The 13,406-nt window shown below is 34.7% G+C and overlaps 1 protein-coding gene and 1 pseudogene across 1 annotated transcript in view; both read right to left on the bottom strand.

Annotated features, from left to right (window-relative positions):
• Positions 1-5,742: 5,742 nt before the first annotated feature.
• Positions 5,743-10,279, bottom strand: LOC105134665 (ABC transporter A family member 7-like; annotated as a pseudogene).
• A 1,068-nt stretch (positions 10,280-11,347) lies between these two features.
• Positions 11,348-13,406, bottom strand: part of LOC105134647 (acyl-coenzyme A oxidase 3, peroxisomal-like) — a 4,545-nt gene continuing 2,486 nt past the window's right edge. The window contains exons 8-12 of the mRNA XM_011039130.1: positions 13,284-13,403; positions 12,738-12,884; positions 12,555-12,659; positions 12,351-12,452; positions 11,348-11,760 (exon numbers count right to left, since the gene is read on the bottom strand). Of these exons, the coding sequence (XP_011037432.1) occupies positions 11,512-11,760; positions 12,351-12,452; positions 12,555-12,659; positions 12,738-12,884; positions 13,284-13,403 (723 nt within the window). The 3' untranslated portion in view covers positions 11,348-11,511. The remainder of the gene's footprint in view (positions 11,761-12,350; positions 12,453-12,554; positions 12,660-12,737; positions 12,885-13,283; positions 13,404-13,406) is intronic.

Genomic DNA, 13,406 nt, shown 5'->3' with positions numbered 1-13,406 from the left:
AGAATTCTCTACCTTCATGTTAGATATTCAAACAGGAATATCTTGAGCTTCTGACATCGAAATCAAGCAATTCAAGAGCCCAAAATTATCTAAACGTCTAGTACTACAACTTTGATGAAGGAGTCGAAGTGAGATAAAAATCTTTTTATAGAACAGAAACTGGTAGTAATCTATTTTAATAGAACAGAAACTGGCAGTAATCTAGTTGGTCAAAAGGGATTTCCAAGTCTAACTAAAAAATTGAAAAATGTCGAGAATCCTGATATGACTGAGAGTATGAACTAAGAACAAAAATCATAAAAACTAAGCCAAAAATAGAAATTTTTTAGTGCAGACTCGAGTCAATATCCTTCTCGCGGCAGAATTCTCTACCTTCACGTTAGATATTCAAACAAGAATATCTTAAGCTTTTGATATCAAAATCAAGCGATTCAAAGGCCAAAATCATCTACACGTCTAGGACTACAACTATGATGAAGGAGTCGAAGTGAAATAAAATCATTTTAGAGAACAGAATCTGGTAGTAATCTAGTTGGTCAAAAAGGTTCTTAATCTGACAATGCTAAAGCATTCAAATCTGACTGAGAATCTGCCTTAAGAACAATGATCCCTAGAACCTAATAAAGGTATAGGTCAATTTTTCAACATGTCATGAGTGACAGAATATAGTTAGAATTGTCAGATATCATACGAATCTAAGTCTGAATTATAGCCTAAGTTGGAACAAAAGAAAAAATTACGACAGCAGCAAAACCTTTTTTTTCGTTTTTTGTCAATTTTCTAGGGAACATGAGATACACTCTCACACTTGGTTCAAAATAGGTATACATCATCTTTAGCACGTGGGGTTAAAAATTGAGTAACCACAATAATCATCATAAGTTCCTTCAATTTCTCGGCATATCCTGAATCTAAGTTCATCACATTGGCTCATTCCCATGTATACGCGATCACATAACAATGACATCACTACCAAAACCCGTAACTCTTCTTCCAATGAATCCCGGTGATTCATGAGCTTGATCGGAGAGTCTGGGAAGCCTAAGGATGGCTGCATGAGGTCGGCTTCAGTCGACTTGTTTCCACTTCGTCTTTTTGTCGGAGACATAATATATCCAGTAATTACCGAACTGACAACGCAGTAGTAAATAGACTTAAACCCAAAGAAGACTATAAAAGACTTGCACTTGGTGGATTGATAGTCTAGGGGCTTTTGGTTTTCGGGGGTTTCACCAGCTCGTTAATGGTTTTTCCTCAGGAGTATATGGAAGGCTCACTGCAGATCATAAACCCAGCTGATAAAGCTTTACCGTGGCGGCTCTCATTTCAGTTTGTTGCAGAAAATACACATAGTAACAAAATTATATCAGATGGTTATGAAGATAGATTATGGATAAACAATCACCGTACAACTGCATGCAATATTTCATGTGGTTTAACAGTGCCTTGTGGCTGGTTAGTGTTATAAGATAGAATAGACAAATATATATAAAAAAAATATAAACATGTTTAGTTGAGAAAATAAAGATAAAAATATAAAATAGATATATTTTTATAATAATTTTAAAATGAATTTTTATATTTTTAAAATAGAAAATATAAGAAAACATATTATCTTTATCTTCATCTTTATCATTTTTTTATTTTAAAACAATAATCAAATGCTATTTAAAGTTTACCATGTAGATATGAAGGATAAAAAAATTTATTTTCTCTATCTTTATTGTGTTTGTTTGTTGTGTTTGTTTTTTTCATTTAAAGACAATAATCAAATCTTATCTAAAATTTGTAATTTTATGATAGTTTTGAAATGAATTTCTATATTTTCAAAATAAAAAATATAAGAAAACATACATATTCTTTTTATCTTTGTTGTTTCTTTCATTTTAAGACAATAATCAAATGCTATTTAAGTTTACTATATAGATACGAAGGATCAAAGAATTTTATTTTTTTTATTTTTTTGGTGTTTGTATTTTTCATTTCAAAATAATAATCAAACATTATCTAAAATTTAATAATAGGCATGAAGGATCAAAGAATTTTATAACGAAAAAATGTCCAGAGATTACAAAAAATCACTCAAATTTATTTCTCATCCAAGTCTCAAATATACCCCATTCACTCAAGAGCTCACATTACAAAATACTTAACTCTTTACCTCTACAAAGCTTTTCCACAACCTTGATCGGTACTCCCTTTACTCTCACTGCATCAATTGCCAAGAATGGCTGCACATTTAGACTACCAATGACTAACTCACTTTACTCCCACTGCATCAATTGCCAAGAATGGTTGCACATGTAGACTACCAATGCCTCCCAATGACTCACAATTTCGCAACAAATCTTTGTCAACATTTTAATCCTTCCTCACCTGAGCCTTAGGCTTTGCATGCATGCTTGTGTATGATTCTCCAATGCTGGCATTTAGCATGGCAATGCAGGAGATTATGTCATGTAATCGGAGTGCAATAAAAACCTTTTTTATACGTCTCATATTAAAAGTGTAAGCATTTGTTGCATTCAGAGGAGAGGTTACAAAGAAGACTAATAAAAGTACTTTTTTTTTTAACAAATTACAGGCTAAAGTTTGAGATCTCTAGAAATGGAAGAATACTAATATTAATTTGAGCTACAGAGAGGTTGCCTAAGGGCACACGGTAGCCTTTGCCCATTCAAGGCGTGTGGATTGCTCTTTTGAGCTTGTGACCTTGATGAAGACGTCTTCCAATGTGGTATCAGAGACAGCCCCCAAGCATAAACAGGGAACCTGGCTCTTGCAACCTTAACAGCACGAAATACATCAGCAATGCTAACTTCATAGAATCAGACTCGATCACAAAGGTAGTCTGCCTCTTCCATTGAAAGTGCTGAAAACACCAAGTCAAGCATTGTGATGGGTATCAAAACTGCAAGGCCTAAAGCAAATTTAATTAATTTGAAACGCTCATTGTTAGAGAGATCAGAGAGAGTAGGAGTTGTACTGGTCAGAATAATTGCTTTGTCTTGCTCTGCACGCTTTACAACATTCCATAAAGTGCTTCGAGAAGCTGGATCTAATCCAGTACTGGGTTCATCCATATAAACAACCTGCAAAATTTCCAAGAATTTGGATAAGCAAGGGCATTGGAAGAATACAACAAATCCCAAGATTTCGTGCAGAAAAGTATTTTTGAGAGAGACAATAACATACTTTGGGATCTCCAATCATTTTAATAGAACAGAAACTGGCAGTAATCTAGTTGGTCAAAAGGGATTTCCAAGTCTAACTAAAAAATTGAAAAATGTCGAGAATCCTGATATGACTGAGAGTATGAACTAAGAACAAAAATCATAAAAACTAAGCCAAAAATAGAAATTTTTTAGTGCAGACTCGAGTCAATATCCTTCTCGCGGCAGAATTCTCTACCTTCACGTTAGATATTCAAACAAGAATATCTTAAGCTTTTGATATCAAAATCAAGCGATTCAAAGGCCAAAATCATCTACACGTCTAGGACTACAACTATGATGAAGGAGTCGAAGTGAAATAAAATCATTTTAGAGAACAGAATCTGGTAGTAATCTAGTTGGTCAAAAAGGTTCTTAATCTGACAATGCTAAAGCATTCAAATCTGACTGAGAATCTGCCTTAAGAACAATGATCCCTAGAACCTAATAAAGGTATAGGTCAATTTTTCAACATGTCATGAGTGACAGAATATAGTTAGAATTGTCAGATATCATACGAATCTAAGTCTGAATTATAGCCTAAGTTGGAACAAAAGAAAAAATTACGACAGCAGCAAAACCTTTTTTTTCGTTTTTTGTCAATTTTCTAGGGAACATGAGATACACTCTCACACTTGGTTCAAAATAGGTATACATCATCTTTAGCACGTGGGGTTAAAAATTGAGTAACCACAATAATCATCATAAGTTCCTTCAATTTCTCGGCATATCCTGAATCTAAGTTCATCACATTGGCTCATTCCCATGTATACGCGATCACATAACAATGACATCACTACCAAAACCCGTAACTCTTCTTCCAATGAATCCCGGTGATTCATGAGCTTGATCGGAGAGTCTGGGAAGCCTAAGGATGGCTGCATGAGGTCGCCTTCAGTCGACTTGTTTCCATTTCGTCTTTTTTCCGGAGACATAATATATCTAGTAGTTACCGAACTGACAACGCAGTAGTAAATAGACTTAAACCCAAAGAAGACTATAAAAGACTTGCACTTGGTGGATTGATAGTCTAGGGGCTTTTGGTTTTCGGGGGTTTCACCAGCTCGTTAATGGTTTTTCCTCAGGAGTATATGGAAGGCTCACTGCAGATCATAAACCCAGCTGATAAAGCTTTACCGTGGCGGCTCTCATTTCAGTTTGTTGCAGAAAATACACATAGTAACAAAATTATATCAGATGGTTATGAAGATAGATTATGGATAAACAATCACCGTACAACTGCATGCAATATTTCATGTGGTTTAACAGTGCCTTGTGGCTGGTTAGTGTTATAAGATAGAATAGACAAATATATATAAAAAAAATATAAACATGTTTAGTTGAGAAAATAAAGATAAAAATATAAAATAGATATATTTTTATAATAATTTTAAAATGAATTTTTATATTTTTAAAATAGAAAATATAAGAAAACATATTATCTTTATCTTCATCTTTATCATTTTTTTATTTTAAAACAATAATCAAATGCTATTTAAAGTTTACCATGTAGATATGAAGGATAAAAAAATTTATTTTCTCTATCTTTATTGTGTTTGTTTGTTGTGTTTGTTTTTTTCATTTAAAGACAATAATCAAATCTTATCTAAAATTTGTAATTTTATGATAGTTTTGAAATGAATTTCTATATTTTCAAAATAAAAAATATAAGAAAACATACATATTCTTTTTATCTTTGTTGTTTCTTTCATTTTAAGACAATAATCAAATGCTATTTAAGTTTACTATATAGATACGAAGGATCAAAGAATTTTATTTTTTTTATTTTTTTGGTGTTTGTATTTTTCATTTCAAAATAATAATCAAACATTATCTAAAATTTAATAATAGGCATGAAGGATCAAAGAATTTTATAACGAAAAAATGTCCAGAGATTACAAAAAATCACTCAAATTTATTTCTCATCCAAGTCTCAAATATACCCCATTCACTCAAGAGCTCACATTACAAAATACTTAACTCTTTACCTCTACAAAGCTTTTCCACAACCTTGATCGGTACTCCCTTTACTCTCACTGCATCAATTGCCAAGAATGGCTGCACATTTAGACTACCAATGACTAACAATTTCGCAACAAATCTTTGTCAACATTTTAATCCTTCCTCACCTGAGCCTTAGGCTTTGCATGCATGCTTGTGTATGATTCTCCAATGCTGGCATTTAGCATGGCAATGCAGGAGATTATGTCATGTAATCGGAGTGCAATAAAAACCTTTTTTATACGTCTCATATTAAAAGTGTAAGCATTTGTTGCATTCAGAGGAGAGGTTACAAAGAAGACTAATAAAAGTACTTTTTTTTTTAACAAATTACAGGCTAAAGTTTGAGATCTCTAGAAATGGAAGAATACTAATATTAATTTGAGCTACAGAGAGGTTGCCTAAGGGCACATGGTAGCTTTTGCCCATTTAAGGCGTGTGGATTGCTCGGCTGAGCTTGTGACCTTGATGAAGACGTCTTCCAATGTGGTATCAGAGACAGCCCCCAAGCATAAACAGGGAACCTGGCTCTTGCAACCTTAACAGCACGAAATACATCAGCAATGCTAACTTCATAGAATCAGACTCGATCACAAAGGTACCCTGCCTCTTCCATTGAATGTGCTGAAAACACCAAGTCAAGCATTGTGATGGGTATCAAAACTGCAAGGCCTAAAGGAAATTTAATTAATTTGAAACACTCATTGATAGAGAGATCAGAGAGAGTAGGAGTTGTACTGGTCAGAATAATTGCTTTGTCTTGCTCTGCACGCTTTACAACATTCCATAAAGTGCTTCGAGAAGCTGGATCTAATCCAGTACTGGTTCATCCATATAAACAACCTGCAGAATTAAGTTCCAAGAATATGACAAACAAGAATATTTCATGCAGGGAAGTACACGTTCTTAAGAGTTATAATGACATACTTTGTGATCTCCAATTAGTGATATGGCAACACTAAGCCTTCTCTTCGTACCTCCACTGTATTTCCCAGCATGTTTGTCAGCTACCACTGCATCAAATAGCTTGAGGCTCTTGAGAGATTCTTCCACTGCCTAGAGCAGCAGAATGGTAAAAAAGAGAAACTTATAGCTTATCCAATTAAGATGGTTCTAATTAGCTGAAGATATTCTCTATGACCTTCTGACAATTTTCCAACTGAAAACCCTTCAACAGTCACCTATTTCTTAAAGAAACTAAATGATCTTTGACATGCTTAAAGTTAAGATGATAATGCCTACTCTTTTCATAGCAGAACATTTTAGGTTCTTCAGTCTTCCGTAAAATAGTAAGTGCTGTCTCCCTGTCAAAGTATCCCATAGCAGGCTGAAAATAACAAAAACAAATTAAACAACAAACAAAGTCAGCTTGATTTCAACTAAGGATGAAAATGTTAAACGTGTTGGTTTCTTGAGAAAATGAGAAGCAAGAATCTTAGCTTACTCATGCTGAGGGCACTCCTATTCTGGTATATACTGAATCCACATTTGAGTCTGCATGTCTAAGCTCAACATATGCTGCCTCCCGTGGATGTAGGCGGTTTTGCCGAACCACGTTAAATATTGTGTTAGTGTGCTTGGCCTCCTATAAGCAAATATCAGTACATCACTGGTCGGAATTCCCAACACTCTCCTCCTCGAGGAATAACAAGAGATAAACCTTTCACCGCCAGTTTTTCTGGATTTCCATCCCTTCGTGGGTACCCCTTCCTCAGATTGTCACAGATGATTCCATGAGTAGTTGTTGTTCTAGCAGTAACTCCACTACCTTCTCCCTCTACATTCAAAAGGGCGTCAACAGAAATAGAATTTACACATGCCTGATAGTGAACAATTGACACTGAAATATTTGAACTATAAACCGGAGCAGGAAACGGTTACTCAAAATTAGATTTAAGGGAATGTAATTGCCTCCTGAATGACATCAGGTTTATCCATATCAACAAAAACTTTAGACCCCTTCTCGTGCAAACTAGGCTTCTGAAATGAAGATTGACAACGCTTCTTCCGAAATTTCTGCAATAAATATTCAGTATGTTTTCCACTTCCATGTGAAAAAACTTGATCCACATAATAAGCTATCAAGAGGACCAATAGCCACTCAAGAAGCATGATAATCATCCCATTGTCACTATCAACCAGACTTCCCCACTTCATGCCATCCGTATCCATAACATCCTTCTGTAACAGCGGAAACCAATCACATTACGAGTGTTGGAAAAAAGTAATTTAACAACTTATGCAAATATTGCCCACAAACAAGCAGCAGCAGCAACTGGTGGACAATAAGGCCTGTAGAGCAAACTTAACAGGGAGCATAGCGAACAACTAAGCTACTCTACAGTTATGTTGAGTTCACAAAAATGACAAATTCAATCACATGGATAATCATTAGCCTCCTCGCATCTGTTAAAATATCAGATAATGAATTAAATGCAGTATTCAACAAATCTGAAAACAGGGTTTCTTCTCCCACAAACATCATTAATTAACTAGGAAAATCTGAGGGGAAATAGAAAGTATTTTGGTTTCACATTTTCTTCTACGTACATGGGAAAGAGGTGTCTTCAATGAAAAACTTGAAAAGAAATTCACCTAAAAGCCCGCTTCCAAAGACACATAAATAGCCTGTTACTGTAACTATCAAAGACGAGGAAGATTTGTAACATCTTGAAGTAGATATCATTTAACAAATGAGTCCAACAGTTTATAACATCAAACCTGTAGCAGTCTTGATGTTCGAAGAGAATGCGGAGAATAGAAACGCCAAGGAAATTTGCAGGTTTATATATAGGAAATAAATTAAAAAATTGGATGTAGTCATTCAGGGTGAAGAATCTCAACCCAAAAATTTAGCAATGCTGATAACTCGAAGCCAGTGAAGGCTAGTTTAGAAAGCACTGAGGATTGGATAATGCTAACCAATGAGTGAGCCATATGTTGCAAAAACAAACATGTATAGTGCAGATATGAAAGAAAATACGTACAAGAAATCAACCAATAAGGTCCATCTCCAAGCCCATGCATTTTCATTATGATCCGCACTTTTGCTGTCCCTCATAAACCAGAGATGTCGACACCACCTATAGCAAAATGATGTTGAAGACCATATGAATTCAGAAGAAAGGTTATCATTTTCAAAGGAGGAAACTAACTGAAAAAAAAAAAAAAATAGTTCTTTAACACTAGACTTGTTGAAAATATTTAGCTATTTCTAACCCACTTGGCAATAAATTTTTAACAAGATTCTGCCTCATAGTAAATAAATCCTGACAAGAAATGGATCACACATGCGTGCAGGGAATAGTTGTACAATAACCCATCTAAAGAAGAGGGTGGCCATTTGAGAATTAAGCGATATCAAACTTGATTGGAGCGTTTGAAGTTTTAGGCATTTCCTTGATAAATCCTAACGTCACATTTGCACCAAGCCCTTTAAACAACTGGAGGTAGGCATTTGTTACCTGCAAAGATATAAACATCAGCTTAAGAAATCACAAGAACAAAGAGTAGAGGTGCTTTCTATACAAGATTCACTGCTGGTGGTAACCGCAGAGCAGAAGCATCCTTATAGGAGGCGTTTTACCAGACATTCACATTGAAATTAGTAGCCATTGGAGTATAGGAAATCATGTGCTGTAGAAAAAATGAAACTGTTAGGATTTCCAAACATAATGAGCACCATTTGCTGTAATCACACAGAAGAGTTGTATTGAAATCAGGAATACCAACCCCCAAGTGTCTCATTAGACTTCCCCTCTGCATTCCCTTTTTCATTGCCCATGTATATCTGGCTATTTATTTCGAGAGAAGATTCACGCCACAAATTTAGACTTCGAACACATACCACATCTATATTTAAGAATACAAGCGAGTAGACAAAGATTTAGAATAGTTGCTCATAGACTCGAAAAATACAGAGGAGGGAAGAATGATTAGTTGTTTCACAAAATTGTTTCAAATGTTTTATTTTCAGCCCATAGTCAAATTTAAGCATTGCTCAATTTAAAAAACTTACAACGAAACAGAGAAAGAATTCATGTCATTGTGATTGCTGGTTGGATGTCTAATTTTCCAAGCAGTAATGATAGTATCTTGTACCTGAACTGAACTGGCGGCTCACTTTTTCCGAGTAATGGGGAAGAGGACCGAAACATATGCCACTGAAAGACTACTAAGATTAAGATAGGCTGTCGAGAATGTAGAGGAAGTAGGATGGGCGGTTGGTCAAACTCTTTACAGGATGGTGAAATCCAGTTTCTAATCTTCCCTTTCTCTTCTATCTCATACATTACTACGACGGGTTTTTTGTTAATTTATTTGCACCCTTCAGTTACAGAAACTGGTTCACCTTTGCAACAGTATATTTAGGGAGAAGTGCAAACCTTTCTGGAATTTTAAGGATGACCGAGGAATAGGAACAGAAACAGATATCGTAGAGTTCGATCCACACTGACTTTGAATGTTATAGAGAGAAGAATCCTTTCCGAAGAAAGCAGAATCAACGAAGTAACCACGACTAGGTTCTGAAGATGATCCCTGAAACATTTGGTCAAAAAGAAGTCATGGTATTATATATAAAAAAGAAATATATAAAGCAATGAAAGATCAAGAACATACCAGGACAACATCAGTATGGAACATATTCCCAGCAAAAGCTATGAAAAGTACAGATATATTAATCACAGGGAAGCGGCAGAAGTATCAATTATTCACTTCCATCTTTCCCAGCCATATGTTAGTAAACTAAAGAGTTAGAAATTACTTTGTGCAAGGGTTTGATTTTTTCCAGTGATTAAAGTAGTTCCAGGACAGTTCTCCCCCTTGTGCCTACAGGACCGGTCCGGCAAATCTTTAGTAAGATGAGAGGCACTGCTTCTAACGGCACGATATTCAGGGAGCGGAACCTGCAACAATGGAGGCCATTTTGGTGGCCTATGAATGGGACAAGTCAGCCATTGACCCAAGTCTGAGAAATGGGAGGAACCACACTGGTCCCTACTAGTATCTTTTCTGTATGATTCAGTGGCTATCAGAGTAATTTTCTGAATGCCATAAGGAATCATACAGAAGAAGAATGGGAGGATTAGAAACTGGATATGTGAGTAATTTTCTCAAACATCATTGCACTTGATGTTTTTTTTTATTTGCATGTGCACTATTGCATGTACATAGCTGGTTTTTTTTTTTTTTTTTTTTTGCATATGCACCATTGAATGCACAAAGTTTATGAGAGTGTTTCGTCTATGAATTGAAAATCAATATTTTAAAAAAGAATTTTCATATGTTGTTGAAAACAATTGAAAGAAATCAAAAGGGGAAATAGACCTTTTATTTTTATTGTTCAATAGAAATTAAACACTACGGTTTTATCTTGAAAGTGACTTGCATTATAGGCAAAAGCACACCTATGCTCTTTTTATATTACCCTCCAAATTTTAAAGTTTTTTCTTTTATAAAATTAATTATGAATAAAATAATTAAAATAATATTTTAAATATTATCAAATCTTGCATAATTTTGAGATGAAATTATAATTTTTATAATAATTTTCATTATCAATCGTATGAATTATTATATAAGAACTCAATTTGCAAGATTATAAAAATACATGTTCATGTGTATTAAATGAAAATAAAATTTTTATTTTTTTTTAAATTTTTCTTCACATTTTATTTTAAATTAATCTTCATTTTATGGTTTTTTTTATGGTGTATAAATTATCAAATCATGATTTTTTATATTTTTTTATTAAAATTTTCTTTTCTTTCTATTTAGAAAACAATAATTCTAATATAAAAAACATATTTTTATCAAAACAATAAATGAACAAGGAAATGAAATTTTGCCTGAAGAGATTCATTTTTTTCTCCTTAATTCAAATGAATTAGATTTTTATGAAGAGATACATGTTACTAATAAATAAAAATATGTGATTTAATAAAAAACGAAAAACAAAAGACATTAATAAGAAAATAAAAACCCACCCAATAAAATATATTTGTTTTTCAAAATCTAAGTTGTCTTTTCTTCTTTTTTTCCTTGTACAAGCCTTGTTCTTCCACTTTCTGATAGAAGCAAGATGCACAAGCAACGCAGTCCACGCAAATTTAAGAGCAGATGTGATGTGACTCGGTTCTAATAAACATGAACAATGATGATTATTTATTAATAGATGGTTTTACGCATAGATGAGCACCATTACAGCAATTTGGGTTGTCACCTCGATTTCTTATTAAGACTTGAAGCAAGGGAAACAATCAAACTCTTGCTTAAGAAAAGAGAGCGATTCAAGGCACTATTTCTGAACTGAAGACCATGAATTGGCGTCGATCCAGTTAAATGCTATGGGGCTCAAAAAGGCGTCAGGAATGCCGAGAGAACTGACCAGTGCAAGTGCATGTGGTCGCAATTCTCCGCAGAGCTTTGTCACTTCGTTCCTCACAGCAGCTGCGTTTTCTGTTGATAAGTACCCGTACCGAAGGAATGCGGCGTCTTCTTCCAAACAGATCAAGGCATACATGGATCTCAACAAACCGAGGACATTCTGCAGAGGAAGCAAACCCACAAATTCAGCAACAAGATAAGGTTCTCCCTTCTCTCTTACATGTTCCCTACCAGGCATTTTAGGCTATTTGCTGATGTTCCTTTTAGGTCAAGATTTTGGAAAAAGCAATGAAGACTGCAGTAGAATTTCTGATGTGATTAAGAAGTTTTAAACATCCCTTCTGACCTTCGATTCATACTAAATCTCATTAGCTCAAATAATTCTTCCACGACCCACTTCCCTAAACACTTCTAAGTTCTAACCACTTGCCAGATTGCCATAATTTTATTTTATTTTTTTGGTGAATAAGAGAGAGATTTTACCAAGCCATGGTTAGAAGAACTTCAACTCACGTATAATTCCCTTCAAAGCTTCAGATATATGTTTTTTTTTTTTAATTCTGATGCAAATTCTTTTTTTCCTTGCGTAAGAAAAAAACTTGTTTCGACAGCAATTCATTTATACCTGACTCCTTCAGTCATTATGCATTCTTATTATGCTAGGACATCACAAAATGGTTTAAAGCTTTCCGAACTATATCATTAGGCTAATGTGTAGAAAAATACAAGAGTAATTTCTATATTTCTTACCTTCAAGGGACCAGCAGATACATTTGCCTCAGCATCAATGAAGGTCTGCAGAATAGCTCTGTCTGAGAAAGCTCTGCCCAAGTCTTCTGCAAGTTGATAACTCTGGTGCAAATAGTTAAAGCAAAATCTCATCAACAACAACAATCAGAATGACAGGTGTGGAACAGGAAAGCACCCACTTTATTACCAGAAAAGCATCCCTACCAGAATAAATGCTCGCTCTTTGCTTTCTCCCTTTGATTGATAAAGCGACACTTCTGCAGCAAAACGGTTCAGAAGATCTCGTTCCCTCAAGCAGTGAGTGTTCATCTGACGCACACAACTGGTTAGGCATATGACATGTTGAGAAAGGTTAATATGCTTACAAACTTAGACAATATATATTACCTGGAATTGGCTGTTCCTGAGGGTAGTGCTTGTAAGATTAGATTGAATTACAGGGACGGGTCCATTCATGTGTTCTAATCCCAAACCTTTGAAAGGTTTGTTTTTCTTCTTTGCAGCTCCATATTCTGAAAGGAGTGCCTTGCTCACCTGAAACAAAAATCCACTGCTTCAAACCGAAATCTTAAAGAAGTATGTGCTAGTAAACTTAATTCCATTTAAATTGTAACACATCAGTTTTTGGATGTTCTAAAATGATTAACAAAAGAATCAAGTAGTAACATAAGACAAGCTCAAAACCATTGTTTAACTCAAAGCCTTGGATTACACTAGCATCACCACATAGATCTTAAGTCCTAGCGTGCCTTGCTCACCTGAAACAAAAATCCACTGCTTCAAACCGAAATCTTAAAGAAGTATGTGCTAGTAAACTTAATTCCATTTAAATTGTAACACATCAGTTTTTTGGATGTTCTCGATTTCAATCCAATAGTTCTTTTTTTCAGAAAAACTTCATCATTGAATAACTTTCACCCAAATACACTGTACCTGCTGCATGAGAACATTGTTGTCCCCCTCGAAAGTTGACTGGACATCAAATTCACCTTTCAGATGACCAACTCGATTTTCAGTCTTCAAGCCTTGTCCTCCACAAGCTTCACGGCATTCCTG

The sequence above is a fragment of the Populus euphratica genome, unplaced genomic scaffold (genome assembly GCF_000495115.2).
Source record: "Populus euphratica unplaced genomic scaffold, PopEup_1.0 scaffold213.1, whole genome shotgun sequence".
NCBI lineage: Eukaryota > Viridiplantae > Streptophyta > Magnoliopsida > Malpighiales > Salicaceae > Populus > Populus euphratica.
Note: the sequence above shows the minus strand (reverse complement) of the source record. Positions and strands in the feature narration are given on the sequence as shown.